The 20849-nt window shown below is 46.7% G+C and overlaps 1 protein-coding gene and 1 long non-coding RNA gene across 2 annotated transcripts; one reads left to right on the top strand and one right to left on the bottom strand.

Annotated features, from left to right (window-relative positions):
* Positions 1-4906: 4906 nt before the first annotated feature.
* Positions 4907-5534, bottom strand: LOC123725237 (uncharacterized). The gene is made up of 2 exons (XR_006757751.1): positions 5220-5534; positions 4907-5104 (listed from the first exon to the last, which is right to left on the bottom strand). It is a non-coding gene; the product is annotated as an uncharacterized lncRNA (long non-coding RNA).
* A 10632-nt stretch (positions 5535-16166) lies between these two features.
* LOC106562122 (ribonuclease P protein subunit p25-like) lies at positions 16167-18467 on the top strand. The gene has a single exon (XM_014126727.2). The coding sequence runs from the start codon at positions 16859-16861 to the stop codon at positions 17714-17716; it is 858 nt and encodes a 285-aa protein (XP_013982202.1). The 5' UTR covers positions 16167-16858; the 3' UTR covers positions 17717-18467.
* Positions 18468-20849: the final 2382 nt, after the last annotated feature.

Here is a 20849-nt window from a genome sequence, read left to right on the forward strand (position 1 = left end):
AGCAACAGCAAAGGACCTTTTGAAGATGCTGGAGGAAACAGGTACAAAAGTATCTATATCCACAGTAAAACGAGTCCTATATCGACATAACCTGAAAGGCCGCTCAGCAAGGAAGAATCTACTGCTCCAAAACCGCCATAAAAAAGCCAGACTACGGTTTGCAACTGCACATAGGGACAAAGATCATACTTCATGGAGAAATGTCCTCTGGTCTGATGAAACAAAAATAGAACTGTTTGTCCATAATGACCATTGTTTTGTTTGGATGGAAAAGGGGGAGGCTTGCAAGCCGAAGAACACCATCACAACCGTGGAGCACGGGGGTGGCAGCATCATGTTGTGGGGGTGTATTGCTACAGGAGGAACTGGTGCACTTCACAATATAGATTGCATCATGAGGGAGGAAAATTATGTGGATATATTGAAGCAAAATCTCAAGACATCAGTCAGGAAGTTAAAGCTTGGTCGCAAATGGGTCTTCCAAATGGACAATGACCCCAAGCATACTTCCAAAGTTGTGGCAAAATGGCTTAAGGACAACAAAGTCAAGGTATTGGAGTGGCCATCACAAAGCCCTGACCTCAATCCTATAGAAAATTTGTTGGCAGAACTGAAAAAGCGTGTGCGAGCAAGGAGGAATGGGCCAAAATTGACCCAACTTATTGTGGGAAGCTTGTGGAAGGCTACCTGAAAAGTTTGACCCAAGTTAAACAATTTAAAGGCAATGCTACCAAATACTAATTGAGTGTATGTAAACTTCTGACCCACTGGGAATGTGATGAAAGAAATAAAAGCTGAAATAAATCATTCTCTCTACTATTATTCTGACATTTCACATTCTTAAAATAAAGTGGTGATCCTAACTGACCTAAGACAGGGAATTTTTACTAGGATTAAATGTCAGGAATTGTGAAAAACTGAGTTTAAATGTATTTGGCTAAGGTGTATGTAAACTTCCGACTTCAACTATATATATTCAGTACATGAAAGAGAAACTTCCAGTTGGTAGGCTGTAATAGCGTGAAGAGAGATCCAGCCTGCCTTTGGACTGGAGAGAGAATGAGAGTGAGAGAGAGAGAAAAAAGAGGTATAATCTATAACTGTAAGGTTGGTAATGTGAAAGGTGGGGATACAGCAGTCTGTTCACTGTGATAAGATGGGGAACTTCCCTCAGGACTCAAATATCTCTGACCCAACAACAACAAAGGCAACAAATAGCTTTTTACCCCATCCATCTTTCTGTGCTCTGTCCTTCCCTTCCACGCTCTCTCTCTTTGTCTTGTCCCTCTCTCCATTCTTTCCTAAATTCAGGTCCACACACAGCACCGCTGCCATGTAATCGGTTTCATCAGTGTTTCTATTAGCCAAAGAAGAATACATGGTAATTAAAAAGAGAGCGGCCAAGCGTAGCAGAGAGAGGTTTTACGGAGGCGCTCGTGTGGAAAAAGATAGAGAACGAGAGAGAGAGAGAGAGAGAGAGAGAGAGAGAGAGAGAGAGAGAGAGAGAAAGGGGGAAGTGGGGAGAGAGTGAGCGAGCGCAAGAGAGAGAGAGTGAAAGGGGGTCTTGAATGAAGTCAGGAAATAAAAGGAAGAGTGTGAGGGTCACAGTGGTTTGGTCCTGCTCTCCAGTGTTCCGAGACAGAACGCTCTGTGAATAGAAATTAGACTAAATGTCCTGTTAATGTGGTCAGTCACACAGCGCCGCAATAAGGCCACATTTCACCATGACCAGAGCATAGTGGCCACTCCGTTTATTTAACTAGGAAAGTCAGTTAAGAACAAATTCTTATTTAGAACGACGGCCTACCCCGGCCAAACCCGGATGATGCTGGGCCAATTGTGCGCCGTCCTATGGGACTCCCAATCACAGCTGGATGTGATACAGCCTGGAATCGACCAGGGCCTGTAGTGATGCCTCTTGCACTGAGATGCAGTGCCTTAGACTGCTGCATGTACTGTGGTGATTTTTCAGAATGGGTACCTCAACACTGTTGGACCACGGCTATCGTTTCCCTGGACATGTCATGTGTTATAGAATCAGGATGGCGACATCACAGATGTGGAACTCTTGAATAATGCCCCCCCACCACCCCCATTCCCAGCACCTTGGGGCTGATTTGCGTGATAGTTCCCATTCAATGCATTATAAAGCCTTTCAATGTACAAGCAGGGTTCACATTTCAGTCACGGTGTGCTCCCCTATAATATGACTGGGCACTACTAACAACGTTACCATGTGCATCCTCATAAGTGTTCAAATATATCTTGGTTGGTCCAGTCCATCCTTTTTATGACATACTCAGAAATCTATATTTATTTCAAACCCTTTCACAAGTGCCACCACCATAACACATTGGTGCTAAATCTGAGGGCAGCTCCATGAATCATCTATTTTCTGTTTATCTCCTCTCTATACAATGTTCATTTCATTCAGCTGTAGTTGCAGTAGTCAGTGGACCAGAGACTGAACTCCAATATATTTCCCGAAACACGCCGGGCGTATGTTCCGCTGCCAAGCTGTGCTAACATTCATTTTCTGCTGAAACAGCCACTGGCCTGCGAGAGCAAGTTTGCCCTGAGCCGAAATATCAATTATACTGTTCTCTCCCTAGCGGACAGAGTGTCTTTAATCTTCACACAACCAATCAAAATGTCTTCTGACTGGGTGGGAGAAATGTGGGGCTGAAGTAATGGGAGGGGAAGGAGAGTTTCAGCCACACATTAATATTGACACAGGGGGGTTGTGGATTGGTCTCCTGCTGCTGGAATGGGCTCTCTCTCTCTCTCTCTCTCTCACTCTCTCTTTCTGCTCCCCCCCCCAGCTCTTGCTCCCACCAGTGGCATGGTAGCTGGCTGGCTGGCTGGCTGGCTGGCTGGCTGGCTGGCTGGCTGGCTGGCTGGCTGGCTGGCTGGCTGGCTGGCTGGCTGGCTGGCTGGCATGTGAAGTTGCTGTAATTTTCCGCCACAGTTCCCCTGCTGTTTGCTGGCTTTTCCTTGGCCGGGCGCAGCGACAGAGACAGAGACAGAGACAGAGACAGAAACAGAGACAGAGATAGAAATAGAGATAGAGATAGCGTTGAACAAGGCAAAGGCCCCGCCAGCACTCCTGCCTTCCCGCGATTATTAATGCAGCAGCAGCCACCGTGGCTGCCAGGTTAAACCAGCAATCAGCACTCTCTAAATAACATCAATCACAGCCTCTTTAAAGGGAAGCACTCAGACAGACACAGTCCCAGAGCTCCAGACACAGTATATGTACCGGGAATGGAGGTATAGGGAGCAGCGCACATCAGAGACCTGTTTTAACTACTGACCCTGCTCAATCTGTATCTCACTACCTCAAGACACCTCAATATGGACCTTTCAACCACTAGATCAGAGTCCCGGTCTTCTCACTGACCTGTTGAGACGGTGTTAGGAGAGGCCCCTCACTCCTCCCCCTCATACACACTACCTATCATCACAACAGGACACCTCTCACAACCTTTCTCATGCAGATATTGATCTTAGAATACACAAGAACACCTTAATTTCATTATCGACTCCAATACTATTATAATAACCCCTCCACATACACATGGACTCATGTATGCACACACACCTAATTTGTTTCATTATCAAATGTTGGTTGCCCACTCTCTAAAACCAACTGAAACCTATTGGGAATGTGTATTTCAGTGGTAAGAATGAAAATCAATGAAAAGGGGGTTGAAGTGTAAACAGATTATTAACTCTGTGTATTGGGGCAAGATCACTGCATTACATACCTCTGTGATTCCCAATAGATGACCTGGAGCACAATAGATTTTCATGCACTTGCTTCGCAGAAATCCTATCGTAATTTCAACCTGATCAATGATTTGCTCAAGCTGATCATGCTCTCAACCGACAGCCTTTGTGTTTGATGTACTGTTCACAATAAACAAAGAGGGACAGAGATGGCGAGAGAAAAAGAGAAATTGAGAGAAGAGATAGTGGCAGAGAGAGAAAGGGGAAGAGAGAAAAGACAAGAAGGGTGATTGCTTTCAGCTATCAGGGTGAGAGAGTGTGTTTTCCTGGTTGGAGGGGGAGAGAAGGGGGGAGAGAATAGTCTCTCTAGATGGGAGGAAGAGGCCCTGCTCTGGCACTGATAAAGTGACTGAAGCCCACTACTGCCACAGTTTGACAATTCCAGCCGCAATCTTCTACTCTCTTTTCTTCTCTGTCCTCCTCTCTCTGCCAGACCCTGCTCTTTGCAGGCATAATAATGGCTGTCTCGGCACCCTTCCTGCCTGCTCCACACACTCCCCTGTAGTGCCAGGGCTCCACAATAGAAGTACATTTGAGGGGTACTTTCATTGTGGTGTAGCCCTGACAGCCTCTCATTAGACCAGGATAGAATTAAAAGGGCTCCTCATTCTTCTTCATCATCCTCCTCTCCCCTCATCCTAATTTCCTCCTCATCTTCCCCCACCTTCTACTCCTCCTCCCTGCTCAGGTCTGACACAAGGAGGTGTCTCTGTAGCATGTATGGCAGAACCACTCTTAGATCGGCACAAGTCCATTATCACGGAGATGGGAAAATGCCTTCAAAATGTCCTCAGTATGTAGACCAGAAGCTCAGCAGGGAAGAATAAAAACACTGCATGTGCTGAGTTTCATATTTGAACGCGTCAATATGTTCTGATGGTTGTAAGAAAGCGGGCCAGGCCATAGTTGATATTGAATAGGCATGTTATGCATGATGTGGCTCTCTGACTACTGCTCCCTATTAAGGCTTTGACAGATTACAACGTGCGTGTACAGTATATGGATTCAAGGCAAATAATGAGAAATGACTTTTAAATTGTAGCTTAGCCCGTTGACTAAAAAAAGGCCCTGTCAATATTGCTGGGTGGTGCAGAGAGAAAAGCGAGGGATTCAGGGATGACTTTGTTTTGGTTTATTGCTTATTACCATCATAATCATCTGTCCTCTTCCACTCTGCAGTCTGGGCACACCTCTCCGCCTGCCTCGTCTCTGTGTTGGACGGTGATTGCCTTGTATTTAAGGATGCTTCTGCGAGGCTCTGTTCCGACAAATGCTTTTCCAATACCACTCACAGCAGAGCACACCTCATTTAAATCTGTGAAAGGGATTTTGATTCCATCAGCAGAATGCTTTGAGGCGAGAGAAGGTGCAGGCCATTCAATAATGCATCAGGGATGAGAAAAAGCACAAGAATATTCTTTCTCACCTACCATATACATACAGTATGCTGAAAGAGCTGCCTGTCTCCTCAGACAGTGTTGTTCATTTAATCCTTCTTTTATTCTTAACACAGACCCTCATTTAGCTTTACGGCTTCACGGCAGCATGAGGAAGTGTAAGCCACGTGCCGAGCAGCTTTCAAACACACTGTGAAACAAAAACATTGGACTGATCATAAGCTTTGATCTAAGAGTTACAGCAGAGACTCACTGTAGGATCTGTGTGGAGACGATCATGTAACGTATGAAGTCTGAGGTTTATATTTTGTGGCTCTGTGTGTGTGTGTGTGTGTGTGTGTGTGTGTGTGTGTGTGTGTGTGTGTGTGTGTGTGTGTGTGTGTGTGTGTGTGTGTGTGTGTGTGTGTGTGTAGCTACGTGCTTCTGTTGTGGACCAACTGCTGATATCTTCACTTTTGCAGCTTGTTGACCTTCAACACTTATCAGTGCGTATCTTTTGTCTAAGCAATTGCCAGCTTTTCAGTCCGAGAGGGATTGGATAATGCATCCAAATTAAAATCTTGTGTAAATCCCCACGCTTGATTGCTTGAGAGCTACTGAGAGTTGTTCCAACCTTAATGCTGAAGGACTTCCTGCATCCCAAAGTCATTTTCTTTTTCATTCGTTTATGAACACTTCTTGTTTTCTGCCCAGGGACTTTTCCCTGGTACAGCTGCATACAAATACATCTAGCTTAACAATGAAATGAATTCCCCATCCTCTCAGTTGTGTTGCTATTTATAATAGCAATATATTATTGTCTGTATATACAATGAGTGTACAAAACATTATGAACACCTGCTCTTTCCATGACATAGACTGACCAGGTGAATCCAGGTGAAAGCTATGATCCCTTATTGATGTCACTTGTTAAATCCATTTCAATAAGTGTACATGAAGGGGAGTAGACAGGTTAAAGAAGGATGTTTAAGCCTTGAGACAATTGAGACATGGATTGTGTATGCGTGCCATTCAGAGGGTGAATGGGCAAGACAAAATATTTAAATGCCTTTGAACGCGGTATGGTAGTAGGTACCAGATGAAACGCTGCTGGGTTTGTCACGCTCAACAGTTTCCTGTGTGTATCAAGAATAGTCAACATGGGCCAGCATCCCTGTGGAATGCTTTTGAAGCCTTGTAGAGTCCATGCCCCGATGAATTGAGGCTGTTCTGAGGGCAAAAAGGAGGTTCCAACTCAATATTAGGAAGGTGTTCTTGATGTTTTGTACAATCAGTGCATCTCAGTTGAGGTAGAACTCATGCATTTGGTTAAACTCTCACATGGGATGAACCCTTCATTGTTTACCTATATGGAAACAAAGGTCTAATGCTGTAATCATCCTCATAGTACTTGAGGCTAGTGATGTTTTTAGTTGAGGCAGTTTGCTAGTCTCCACCCAATGAGCTGCCTCCTCTGAGAGCCTAAACACCAAAATCAGTGATGGTGGGGGTGCAAAGGGTACAGGGAAATCAAGAGTTGACTCCAGCAGCTGAGAGGGGTACAGGACAAGTGTCACAGGATGCCATACCAGGACTAACAATACTAATGGCACTTCTTTTACATTATGATAATTGCCAACACAAAATTGCCACCTAATTTTTCCCTGTTTCTAATTATTGAGCTCTCCAATGCTAGCAGGCACTGAAAGCAGCAGAACATTGGCAGCCAATTCAACTCCTGCAATTATGGTTCCATTGTAATGTGCTGCGGCTTTACAGAGGATTTGTGGGGCAGAGAATGATTGCTCTCCGATGCAATTAAAAATGGGACAAATCTGGTCTGGACCTGTAAACGTGTCTGCACACGACGGGTCTTTTGAAGCTTACCGTAGTTACACTCTGTAGTCTTTCTAGGGGTTGTGAAACATGTGCCAGAATATTTGGAAGAGGTCACACTGACAGACTCACCAAAGAACCTACTGAAGCAAATCCATTTGAGGAAACACACTTGGAACACAGTCGACACGCACGCACACACACAGTTTTCCATCCATAGACACACATTTGCATTTAGAGTTTCCAGAGTGTGGCATGCTGGGTAGGATTAGTCACCCTCCTCTCCTATGCAGTGTGTAGCATGTCGGAGGAAGCAGTGACCCGGTACGAATGTGCTCAGTAGGAAGTGGCAAAGCACCGGACTCGGGCACTATCGGGACGTGGCCATCTGGAAACAGTGGCAGGAGAGTGTTTATGACTGAGGCAGCTCTCTGGGGAGACTAACGACACCCACAACCTGGGCTACTACCTTGTCCTGTGCTGCTGCTGTAGACCAGCCATCAAAAGGATAACAACTAACAAGTCATTTTAATGGGAGAGTATCTGTAGGGCTCTAATCAGCATCTCTGATGGTGCTTAGTGTTAAGTGTTAGGACATGCTGTTCTCTGTGACACTACTGCTCTTCATCTGTTTTTAGTTGTGTTGTTTTTTTGGAGCACCGGTACGTCTCTAAATGGAACTCCTGGTATTAGCTCGTAGTCGCTAGGAGCCATTATTAGCTATTAGCATTTGTTATACATGGCATGTTAATTTCCCTTAATTTAATTGATCAAAAACATTTCCAATAAAATCCATTAGTTGTAGCCTAGGGCTGGAGAGAACAGCATGTGTTTGTGCCTGCGTGTGTTTGCCATTAACAGGTAGACTCTGCCAATTACAGTTAGAGTCCATGGAGTTAATCAAACAGAGTACACAAACATACCTCAGAGCAGAGAAAAACAGCTCTCAACTCTTCACTCACCTCTTTAACTGTCACATTCAAAGTGTCATGGATTAGGAAATGTTTTCTGGGATGACATGCTTGTTAGGGAGTAGCCGACAATGGCTTCAGAGAATGCATTTATGGAAGAAAAAAATATGTTTCCTCCACAGAGATGGTACACTACACTACATACAAAAGTATGTGGACACCTGCTCATCAAACATCTCATTCCAAAATCATGGGCATTAACATTGACTTGGTCTCCCCTTTGCTGCTATAAACAGCCTCCACTCTTTTGGAAAGGCTTTCCACTAGATGTTGGAACATTGCTGCGGGGACTTGCTTCCATTCAACCACAAGAGCATTAGCGAGGTCGGTCACTGATGTTGGGCGATCAGACCTAGTTCGCAGTCGGCGTTCCAATTCATCCCAAAGGTGTTTGAGCAGGCAAGTCAAGTTCTTCCACACCAATCTCGACAAAACATTTCTGTATGGACCTTGCTTTGTGCACGGGGGCATTGTTATGCTGAATCAGGAAAGGACCTTCCCCAAACTGTTGCCACAAAGTTGAAGCACAGAATATTCTAGGATGTCATTGTATGCTGTTCATTTAAGACTTCCCTTCACTGGAACTAAGGGGCCTATCCTAAACCATGAAAAACAGTCCCAGACCATTATTCATCCTCCACCAAACTTCACATTTGGCACTAATATATATATATATATATATATATATATATATATATTATATATAGTGGCTTGCAAAAGTATTCACCCCCTTGGCATTTTTCCTATTTTGTTGCCTTACAACCTGGAATTAAAATAGATTTTTGGGGGGTTTATATCATTTGATTTACACCACATGCCTACCACTTTGAAGATGCAAAATATTTTTTCTTGTGAAACAAACAAGAAATAAGACAACAAAAAAAAAATAATGAAAACTTGAGCATGCATAACTATTCACCCCCCGAGCCACATTTTGCAGCAATTACAGCTGCAAGTCTCTTGGGGTATATCTCTATAAGCTTGGCACATCTAGCCATTGGGATTGTTGCCCATTCTTCAAGGCAAAACTGCTCCACCTCCTTCAAGTTGAATGGGTTCCGCTGGTGTACAGCAATCTTTAAGTCATACCACAGATTCTCAATTGTATTGAGGTCTGGGCTTTGACTAAGCCATTCCAAGACATTTAAAATGTTCCCCTTAAACCACTCAATTGTTGCTTTAGCAGTATGCTTAGGGTCATTGTCCCAGTCTCAAATCTCTGGAAGACAAAAAGGTTTCCCTCAAGAATTTCCCTGTATTTACCACCATCCATCATTCCTTCAATTCTGACCAGTTTCACACTCCCACATGCCTTTTGGCAAACACCAAACATGTTTGCTTATTTTTTTCTGGCCACTCTTCCGTAAAGCCCTGCTTTGTGGAGTGTACGGCTTAAAGTGCTCCTATGGACAGATACTCCAATCTCTGTGGTGGAGCTTTGCAGCTCCTTCAGGGATATCTTTGGTCTCTTTGTTGCCTCTCTGAATAATGCCCTCCTTGCCTGGGCCCGTGAGTTTTGGTGGGCGGCCCTCTCTTGTCAGGTTGTTGTGGTGCCATATTCTTTCCATTTTTTAATAATGGATTTAATGGTGCTCCGTGGGATGTTCAAAGTTTCAGATATTTTTTTATAACCCAACCCTGATCTCCACGACTTTGTCCCTGACCTGTTTGGAGAGCTTCTTGGTCTTCATGGTGCCGCTTGCTTGGTAGTGCCCCTTGCTTAGTGGTGTTGCAGACTCTGGGGCCTTTCAGAACAGGTGTATATATACTGACATCATGTGACACTTAAAGTCCACCTGTGTGCAATCTAACTAATTATGTGACTTCTGAAGGTAATTGGTTGCACCAGATCTTATTTAGGGGCTTCATAGCAAAGGGGGTGAATACATATGCACGCACCACTTTTCCGTTTCAAAAAAAATAATTTAAACATGTAATTTTCTTCATTTCACTTCACCAATTTGGACTATTTTGTGTATGTCCATTACATGAAATCCAAATAAAAATCGATTGAAATTACAGGTTGTAACGCAACAAAATAGGAAAAACGCCAAGGGGGTTGAATACTTTTCCAAGGCACTGTATATGTATATTATTATTTATTTATTTTTTCGGGCAGGTAGCGTTCTCCTGGCAGCCACCAAACCCAGATTCGCTAGATGGTGAAGCGTGATTCATCACGCCAGAGAACGCGTTTCCACTGCTCCAGAGTCCAATGGCGGCAAGCTTTACACCACTCCAGCTGACTCTTGGCATTGCGCATGCTGATCTTAGGCTTGCGTGTGGCTGTTCAGCCATGGAAACCCATTTCATGAACCTCCTGACGAACAGTTGCTGTGCTGATGTTGCTTCCAGAGGCAGTTTGGAACTCAGAAGTGAGTGTTGCAACCCGAGGGCAGACGATTTTTACCCGCTTCAGTACTTGTGTGGACTACCACTTTGCGGCTGAGCCTTTGTTGATAGTTTCCACTTCACAATAACAGCACTTACAGTTGACCGGGGCAGCTCTAGAACGGCAGAAATTTGACGAACTGACTTGTTGGAAAGGTGGCATCCTATGACTGTGTGTAACGCCCTGGCCATAGAGAGGGGTTTTTTGTTCTTTATTTTGGTTAGGCCAGGGTGTTACATTGGGTGGACGTTCTATGTTCCTTTTTCTATGTTTTGGTATTTCTTTGTTTTGGGCCATGTGTGTGGCTCCCAATCAGGCACAGCTGAAGCTTGTTGCTGCTGATTGGGAGTCACACATAAGGAGCATGTTTTTCCTTTGGGTTTTGTGGGTAATTGTTTCTGTTTAGAGTATTTTCCTAACAGGACTGTTTGCTGTCGTTTTTGTTCATTTTGTAGTGTTCTCTTGCTTTTTTTGAATTAAAATTCTAATGATGAACACATCCTCTGCTGCACCTTGGTTCCCTCTTACAGACAGCCGTTACAGAATTACACACCAACAACGGACCAAGCAGCAGAGGAAGGAGCAGCACAAGGAGAGGCACCAGGAGAGAAGCTATCTGGAGTCATGGACTTGGGAGGAAATCCTGGACGGGAAAGGACCATGGGCTCAAGCTGGGGATTATCGCCGCCCGCAGTGGGAGATCGAGGCGGCGAGAGCTGAGAGGCGCTGGTATGAGGAAAGGGAGCGCAACGGACACGGGAGGCAGCCCCACAATTTTTTTTGGGGGGGGGCACACGGGGAGATTGGCGGAGTCAGGTGGTAGACCTAAGCCAACTCCCCGTGCTTACCGGAAGCAGCGTGGTACTGGTAAGACACCGTGTTATGCTGTGGAGCGCACGGTGTCCCCAGTGCGCGTTCAAAGCCCGGTGCGCTACCTACCAGCCCCCCGCAAGTGCCATGCGAGTGCAGGCATCGAGCCAGGGCGGATGGTGCCAGCTCAGCGCATCTGGTCTCCAGTGCGCCTCCTCGGTCCAGGTTATCCTGCGCCGGCGTTGCGCACTGTGTCTCCAGAGCGCTGGGAGGGTCCAGTTCGCCCAATGCCTGCTGTCCGCCCGTGCCGGGCCAAAGTGGGCATTCAGCCTGGAGTGTGGGTAAAGAGTGTCCGTACCAGAACTCCAGTGCTCCCCCACAGCCCGGTTTATCCTGTGCCTCCTCCTCGGACCAGGCCTCCAGTGGGTCTCCCCATCCTGGTCCATCCTGTGCCACCTCCCAGGACCAGGCCTCCAGTGGGTCTCCCCATCCTGGTCCATCCTGTGCCACCTCCCAGGACTAGGCCTCCAGTGGGTCTCCCCATCCTGGTCCGTCCTGTGCCACCTCCCAGGACTAGGCCTCCAGTGGGTCTCACCTGTCCAGAGCTGCCCGCCAGTCAACAGTCGTCAGAGCTGCCCGCCAGTCAACAGTCGTCAGAGCTGCCCGCCAGTCAACAGTCGCCAGAGTGGCCAGACTGCGCTGAACTGCCGGAGTGGCCAGACTGCGCTGAACTGCCGGAGTGGCCAGACTGCGCTGAACTGCCGGAGTGGCCAGACTGCGCTGAACTGCCAGAGTGGCCAGACTGCGCTGAACTGCCAGAGAGGCCAGACTGCGCTGAACTGCCAGAGAGGCCAGACTGCGCTGAACTGCCGGAGTGGCCAGACTGCGCTGAACTGCCGGAGTGGCCAGACTGCGCTGAACTGCCGGAGTGGCCAGACTGCCCTGAACTGCCAGAGTGGCCAGACAGCCCTGAACTGCCAGAGGTGCCAGACTGCCCTGAACTGCCATAGTGGCCAGGGACGCCCGCCTGTGCCCAGGGCCAGGCATCCATCATGTCTCCCCAGCCTGGTGAATCCTGGGTCAGTGCCGTCGGAGCCGCCAGGGACGCCCGCCAGCCGGGCGCAGCCAGGGTCGCCCGCCAGCCGGGCACAGCCAGGGTCGCCCGCCAGCCGGGCGCAACCATCGCCGGTCGCCAGCCGGGCGCAACCAGGGTCGCCCGCCAGTCGGCGCAACCATCGCCGGTCGCCAGCCGGGCGCAACCAGGGTCGCCCGCCAGCCGGGCGCAACCATCGCCGGTCGCCAGCCGGGCGCAACCAGGGTCGCCCGCCAGCCGGGCGCAGCCATCGCCGCCCGCCAGCCGGGCGCAGTCAGCGTCGCCCACCAGACCTTCGGCGCGGCCAGGTGCGCCACCTAAGAGGGCGACGTCAAGGGTGGAGCAGAGGCCACGTCCCGCACCTGAGCCGCCGCCCGTAAGAAGGCCCACCCGGACCCTCCCCTTCAGAGTCAGGTTTTGCGGCCGGAGTCCGCACCTTTGGGGGGTACTGTAACGCCCTGGCCATAGAGAGGGGTTTTTTGTTCTTTATTTTGGTTAGGCCAGGGTGTTACATTGGGTGGGCGTTCTATGTTCCTTTTTCTATGTTTTGGTATTTCTTTGTTTTGGGCCATGTGTGTGGCTCCCAATCAGGCACAGCTGAAGCTCGTTGCTGCTGATTGGGAGTCACACATAAGGAGCATGTTTTTCCTTTGGGTTTTGTGGGTAATTGTTTCTGTTTAGAGTATTTTCCTAACAGCACTGTTTGCTATCGTTTTTGTTCATTTTGTAGTGTTCTCTTGCTTTTTTGAATTAAAATTCTAATGATGAACACATCCTCTGCTGCACCTTGGTTCCCTCTTACAGACAGCCGTTACACAGTGCCACGCTGAAAGTTACTAAGCTCTTCAGTACGGTCCTTTCTACAGCCAATGTTTGTCTATGGAGATTGCATGGCTGGGTGCTCGCTTTTATACACCTGTCAGGAACGGGTGTGGCTGAAATAGCCAAATCAACTAATTTGAAGGGGTGTTTTGGTCATGTAGTATATAACAGAGGACTTTCAAAGTCCACTCTCATAAATCAAGTTTCCCCATCTGTTTTTCTGTGCTATGGTGTTTGTTTACTTTCTCTCCTTCCTTTGTTCTATGTACTGAAACTTTCTTAATCCTTGCCTACACCCTCTTGGTGGCACTAGATCACCTTCCCTCTGTCAATTACCTCTCTCTCGCTCTCTCTCTCTCGCTCTCTCTCTCTATGAAAGTTTCCTGCCATCATGTGAGGCTCACATCTGCATTGCAGTGCCGAGGAGAAAGCAGTGGCTGCATGAGAGGAGTCGTTGTGCAGGTAGAGAGAGAGCAAGAGGAAGAGAAGAGGAGAGATGGCGGGGAGGCCACATCATGGAGTCATGGGTGACACCTTGGTATTATTGCCATTTGACACACACTAACACATAGACCAATCAATCTCATCCTGAAGTGATGACAATACTGAGAGGGACATGTACCCCTCCACCCCCACCTCCCTCATAAAGTCTCTTATTAATGGCATCAGCATTTTTCCTGGTCTCTTTCCATTTCCCTCCTGATGGCGGGACCCTGCTTCATTGTGTTCTGCCATGTTCCTGTAATTGCTGAAACGGCCTGCCTTATGCTGAGTGTGTGTGTGTGTGTGTGTGTGTGTGTGTGTGTGTGTGTGTGTGTGTGTGTGTGTGTGGAGAGAGCAACTCTGTACACCATCGGGGACGGCTGGGAGTTTGTGGGGCAGAACGGCAGCAGAGCCGCGGGCGAGCTCCACACTGAGGGAAATGACAGCCTCCAGGCCAGCATTGGTTGATGACCGTGAAACTCTTGCGGTTAACGTAAAGCGAGCGAGAGGCTGGCACAGCGACAACTGTGAGGCTGTGTGCAGTTCTGCTAGCAACACAAGCCACTCTCCAACTACTCTGTAGTACAGAAACAAAACAACAGAGTCCGTGTTACTATTCATAACACCAGCAGCTATGCCATCCAAGGTAAGCAGAGAGGAGCTAGACAGAACAACTGCTATTTGTCACAGTCTTTAAGAATAAATTGTTTTTGTGCGTGAATAAATGCTGGTATACATGCAGAAGAGAAGGCTAAGAGAAACTGTAGGTGGAGTAAAGAGAACAGTATTTGGGAGAGATGCCTGCCTGCCTGCAGTCAGAGCAGAGGTGTCAGAGGAAGACAGATAAAGGTAGGAGTGTTTGGAGAGGTGTGGGAGCAGAGGGCAGCCGTGGAGGAGGCGTGAGAGGGTGAGTGACCAAGCGTGAGCTGCAACTGCTCTCGCTGTCATTAAACACCACCACCGTTCTAAAAGCTCCTCTCTCTCTCGAGAAGGTACAAATACAGTCTGATGGAAATGTATGATGTTTTCGTGTAGTTATTTAGAAAATAGACGATAGATAATTATTTTTCAAATGCACGGTGAAATGTGCTAAAAACAGGTTGTGAAGTGGGAGTGATTACTGGCAGCTTTTTATCATGTAGTTTAACCTCTGTGCACTTAAATCAGCCCTTTTCTCTCTCCCGCTTTCTCTCTCTCTCTCTCTCTTAGTTTATTATGCAGTAACATCACCAGATCTCCTTAGGCAGCTGTGCATCTCCTTATGACTGATGAGGGTAATTTCTCCCAAACAGCAGAATGATCACTTTGGTTTGGTCCCCCAACTCCCTCCTCCTTCTCTATATCCGAGTAGAAAGAAAACAGAGACGTTTGTTGCTAGGTCTCCAGCAGTGGGTAGAATGGGTTCAGATGATGAATAGCTCTCCAGTCCCATGCATTTGAGATACGCACACATTGGCTATAATAAAGCTGCTGGTGAGAAAAATAAACAAAATTGTGCTTCTCAATCATAGAAACTTGGACTAGACATTTAATACTGATTTATGGCGTGTGAAAACAGCAAACCTCCTTATTTTCTGAGATTTTCCTTTGGGGATCCAGAATAATACCCACGCCAATGTGAATTACCTTCATGGACTATTCCCAGATATAGCGTGGTTCTTATTCCCAGTGTGTGCCCTCAGAGGAGTGATTAGAGAACAGTTAGGAGTTCTGTGCCTCTCTCCTAGCCTCATAGGTTCAGCCTCAGTGGGCTGTCTTTACCAATTTTCCCATCTGTCAGTCACAGGCCTAAACAAATCCACCTGTCTTCCAGGAGGCTGGGCTCAGAGACACTGCAGCTGTCTGGGCCGGGACAGGAGTGTGACAGCGCCCTCCTCTGGTGATGGAGGGTCCATTAGTCTGCTTATTAGCCCACTTGTCACCACTACGACACCATCTCACCTGGAGGTGCCTCCAGCACACTAATGTGCAGACCTACCCTAGCCCCATCACAACAATACTTTGGTGATATAAGTAATGGCTCTATGCTTCTGTGATCCACATGTCCTTGATCATCATGAGGTTGTTTCCAACCTTGTAACAGTATAACAACTCATCCATGAGAGACATGCACTTCAGTGGACTCATGATTGCGTGAACAATGAAGCCATTAACACCACATTATGTAAATAATAATGGACAAAAACATTTAATAGGATAAAGGCTAAGTACAGTGCAATAATATGCCGCTGACTTTAACTAGCTCTTTGAATGATGTTTTCAATTATAACCATGCTAATGTAATTCATTGTTTCACAGCCGAAAATGCATTTTTAAAGCTTCACTGAGTCTCCATTTCAGAAATCAGGTTTAATCAGTCATGTACATTGAACACATGCACTGGAACGTCCTCTAAAGAGATTGACAAAGTTGCCCGGGATCTGTGCTCGCTACGGCTCTTAAAAGGGACATAACCCCCCTCCCCTCCATGGCAGGTTTCTATTGTGGGGGGAAAGTGTTCATCTGAGATATGAAAGGCCTGTGCCTTTAAGAGGGCTGTCCCCCCTTTTCCTCATGCTCCCCCCCAACCACAGAGAGTAGACACTCCTCCTGCGAGCATTTGTGAAGCAGCTCCTGTCCCTTACGTCTCTTTGTGGGGAAACAGAGGGCACACTTTCTAGAGCATAACTGGAGACAGAGACACAGAGTTCCAGGCAGGACGCCCAGGGTTCCAGCCTACAGCCACCCCTGGCCCAGCCCTGCAGGGGACAGCTCCCCCAGAGCACTTTGGCCAAGAGGTCCACGAAAGGAGAAGAGATGCTAATCAACTGGACCATCCCAGAAAGTGAGATGATATGAATGATATGAATCCAACTGATAAATGCTGGATCTGAATCCTAAGTGAGAGGTGTATTGAGTGTGTTGTGTAAAGTAACCGTTTTCTCTTGAAAAGTTAGACTGAAGCATCGAAGTATCCAGGTTACAAGGATAAAGGCTCATCGAGAGAAAACAAGAGAAAGGACACTTCAGCTGAGAATTTATGCATTCAAGTATTTTTTTTTTACGTTTTGAATTGCCCCATTTGTATTCTCAATTCACCACCCAGCGTTTATCTTATTTTTTCAGCTGTCTGTAAAGCAGCATGAAAGACTCCATTGAAAGCACTTTCTGCGAGCCGGATAATATTCCTGTCTGAAGCCTTGAAACTTTCGCAGACGTCTACAGAAAACGACGCTGTGCTGGATCCCATATGACTAAGAGTCTCTGACTGGACTTATATGATTGGAGAAGATACAGGAGTGAAGAGATGTATTCCGGCTGTGGAGTTGGAGTGGCCAGCATTCAAAGCCAGTATCAGGTCAGGGACTCTGTCAGACCGTACACTGGACCTGGAGGGAATACACAGGTCCCAATGGAAACCGGTGTGACCACAGCTAGGTGCCCAGTATATCAGGTTCAGCCTTACAGTGGGCAGCCCTCCTGCACTGTGAACAGTGTTTCCAACACCCAGCCCACCCCAGTGCCTACACCTCTACCTCCACCTCCAGCCGCACTCAAACCGGGCCAGGGTGGGTTCAAGAAGGTGTGTCGCACAGAGGAGGACAGCCCGTGCCCCTTCCCAGGATTGGCCTCAGGAGTGCTGGAGATGCGTGTCAAGGAGGGCAGTAAGATCCGTAACCTCATGGGTTTTGCCATGGCTCGCATGCAGGGGGATGTCAGTGGTGTTGGGGTTAGTGGAGGCGGTGGCCTGAGGCAGGTTGTTTTCTCTGGGTCAGGTCGTGCCGTCACCAAGACCATCACATGCGCTGAGATCATGAAGAGAAAAGTGGGGTCTCTGCACCAACTGACCAAGCTGCGCTACAAGGGTGTGAGGGAGGTGTGGGAGAGCCATGAAGGGGGGGCATCGGAGATGACCGTTCACAGGACCGTCCCCTCCATCAGCATCCTTTTGTCCAAAGACCCCCTGGACCCCCAGGAGCCCGGCTACCAGCCCCCTGAGACTCTCAGTGCTCTCTGGGAGGACAGAGACAGTGTGGATGCCCCACAGACAGCCAGCAAGAGACCTCTTGGTCTGTCCCCATACAGCAGTTTCCCTGAATCTAAGAGAGTGTGTCTGGGTCTGGATGAGGGGACTCTGGCTCTGTCCTCCCCCCTGGCTAACTGACTGACTGAACTGGTATCAAACAGTCGAGTGGGAAGGATCAGAGGAGTTCATTCTGCACTGCCCTCCACTGAAGCACAGTGCTGAAACAATCAGAACATTCACTCAGACAGAACCGTGCTTTCTGAGGACAACTGAGCACCCTTTCCACCCCATCCTCCAGAGGTCAGTCAAAATAGGACCTGAAAGCTTGTCTCTGTAGATACAGCATTTATTGAACCCATTTCTCAGCACAATCAATCGTTCACCTTTGTGCCCGGAGATACTTAATGTCATCATACTGTATGTCACACTGTAAGAGCTTAGACATGACAGCACACGTATCACATTTTAAAACATCAACACAACAAAACCCAGAGTGACCAATCACCCAAGATCCCAGATTTCTGCTTTCAGTAGACTGACAATACCTTTTGAACATTGTAGTTCTGTTTTCCTAATTATATCCTACAACTGCAAATCTGCTCAAATGCACAAGGTAGGTCCACGATATTGTAATGAATACACAGAATATCTACACTCCCCTACGTATTTACTTGGACAGGGAAGCTAAAATGGGAAGCTAAAAGCACTTATCGTGTATAAAATGTAGACTATTATTACACTATGAGTGAATTTGTCCAAATACTTATGGCACCTTCAAACGGGGGGGACATTATACATAAAGCGCATTCATTTTCTAAACTATCCATAATATGGCAAATGTATCATGTTTTCAAATATCCAAACAAATAAACTATATGCAGGAAAAGCCTTTTTGTGTATTTTTATCCCTCAGCCTATAGTACTGTACAAAGTCCTGATTGAAAAGGAAATCACAGCGTGCTGATGTGTTGATAAGAGTAACGGGAGAGAAATTTGTCTAAGAGACAGCTGATTTAATGACATGGCCACTGATAAGACGCAGCTCCAGAACCAAGCAGCCTGACAGATGCTGGGGGCTGAAATACAGGGACAGATTATCGTTAAGATTGCAACACTACATTGCAGCACACTAGAGAAAAGGATCAAAACTAAGGTTGATATAAATTCACACAGTCAGTGTCCCTCCAGAATATGAAACCATAGCAGCAGACTCAACTCCATACCATTACTACAGTGCTAGGGTTCACGTAGAGCAGTGGTTCCCAAACTTTTTATAGTCCCGTACCCCTTCAAACATTCAACCTCCAGCTGTGCACCCCCTCTAGCACCAGGGTCAGCGCACTCTCAAATGTTGTTTTTTGCCATCATTGTAAGCCTGCCACACACACACACTATGCGATACATTTATTAAACATAAGAATGAGTGTGAGTTTGTCACAACCCGGCTCGTAGGAAGTGACAAAGAGCTCTTATAGGACCAGGGCACAAATAATAATAATCAATCATTTTGCTCTTAATTTAACCATCTTACATATAAAACTTTATTTGTTCATCGAAAATGTTGAATAACTCACCACAGGTTAATGAGAAGTGTGTGCTTGAAAGGATGCACATAACTCTGCAATGTTGGGTTGCATTGGAGAGAGTCTCAGTCTTAAATCATTTTCCACACACAGTCTGTGCCTGTATTTAGTTGTCATGCTAGTGACGGCCAAATATCCACTCTCACATAGGAACGTGGTTGCAAAGGGCATCAGTGTCTTAACAGCGCGATTTGCCAAGGCAGGATACTCTGAGCTCAGCCCAATCCAGAAATCTGGCAGTGGCTTCTGATTAGGGATAACGAATCCAGTTGTTTGTGTCATCTGTATTGGGAAAGAGTCCCTCCAATTTTGTCCCGCACATTGAATATAGTTGTGGAGAGTCACTGTAATCCTAGATTCAGATCATTCAGGCGAGAAAAAACATCACCCAGATAGGCTATCGTGTGAGAAACTCGTGATCATGCAAGCGGTCAGACAAGTGAAAATGATGGTCAGTAAAGAAAACTTTAAGCTCGTCTCTCAATTCAAAAAAATGTGTCAATACTTTGCTCCTTGATAACCAGTGCACTTCTGTGTGTTGTAAAAGTGTTACATGGTCGCTGCCCATATCATTGCATAGTGCAGAAAATACACAAGAGTTCAGGGGCCTTGCTTTAACAAAGTTAACAATTTTCATGGTAGTGTCCAAAACGTCTTTCAAGCTGTCAGGCATTCCTTTGGTAGCAAGAGCCTCTCGGTGGATGCATCAGTGTACACATGTGTCTGGAGCAACTGCTTGCATGCACGTTATCACTCGACTATGTCTCCCTGTCATGGCTTTTGCGTCATCAGTACAGATACCAACACATCTTGACTACCAAAGTCCATTTGATGTCACAAAGCTGTCCAGTACTTTAAAAATATCCTCTCCTGTTGTCCTGGTTTCCAGTGGTTTGCAGAAGAGGATGTCTTCCTTAATTGACCCCAGATAAACGTAACGGACATATACCAGGAGCTGTGCCAGGCCCGCCACGTCTGTTGACTCATCCAGCTGTAACGCATAGAATTCACTGGCTTGTATGCAAAGCAGTAATTGTTTCAAAACATCTCCTGCCATGTCACTGATGCGTCATGAAACAGTGTTGTTTGATGAAGTTATGGTCTGTATAGTTTTTTTGGGGCCTTTTCCCCAGCATTGTCCCAGCCATATCCGAGGCAGCAGGAAGAATTAAGTCCTCCACAATTGTATGGGGCTTGCCTGTCTTGCCACTCGGTAGCTCACCATTTAAGACTCTTCTAGCCCCTTCTTATTAATGGTATATGTTGCTTTTATACATGTCTTACTACTCGAAAGTTGTCTTAATTCTCGATCAAAAAACTCCCGTGGCTTATTTTTAAATTGGCATTTTTTTCTTTCTCAATGTCTGCGCAAGAGTGAAGGTTTCATCGAGTTGTGAGATAGTACTTTTGCACGTATAACACACTGTGGCTGAGGAAAGGTACTACTCCCAATATAAGTGAACCCCAAATCAATGTAGTTCTCATCATGTTTGCGCCTCTTCGATGGTCCAACGTCCCTGTCTGTTGTTCGGTGCTTTCCCGGGTAAGGGGGCAGTAGCTCTTTGGCTGCATCAGATTCACAACTGTCAGTGTCCATGCTAGCTGGTCTAACAACAAATGTAGAATTACTGATGCTAGCATTGGATATGCTCATGGAAGCAGAACAAATTGCGCCGTCGACAGGTGCA

The sequence above is a fragment of the Salmo salar genome, chromosome ssa11, assembly GCF_905237065.1.
Source record: "Salmo salar chromosome ssa11, Ssal_v3.1, whole genome shotgun sequence".
Taxonomy (NCBI): Eukaryota; Metazoa; Chordata; class Actinopteri; order Salmoniformes; family Salmonidae; genus Salmo; species Salmo salar.

Coding starts and splice junctions, on each gene's coding strand:
- LOC106562122 (XM_014126727.2), top strand. CDS start 16,859: ATGTATTCCGGCTGTGGAGTTGGAGTGGCCAGCATTCAAAGCCAGTAT.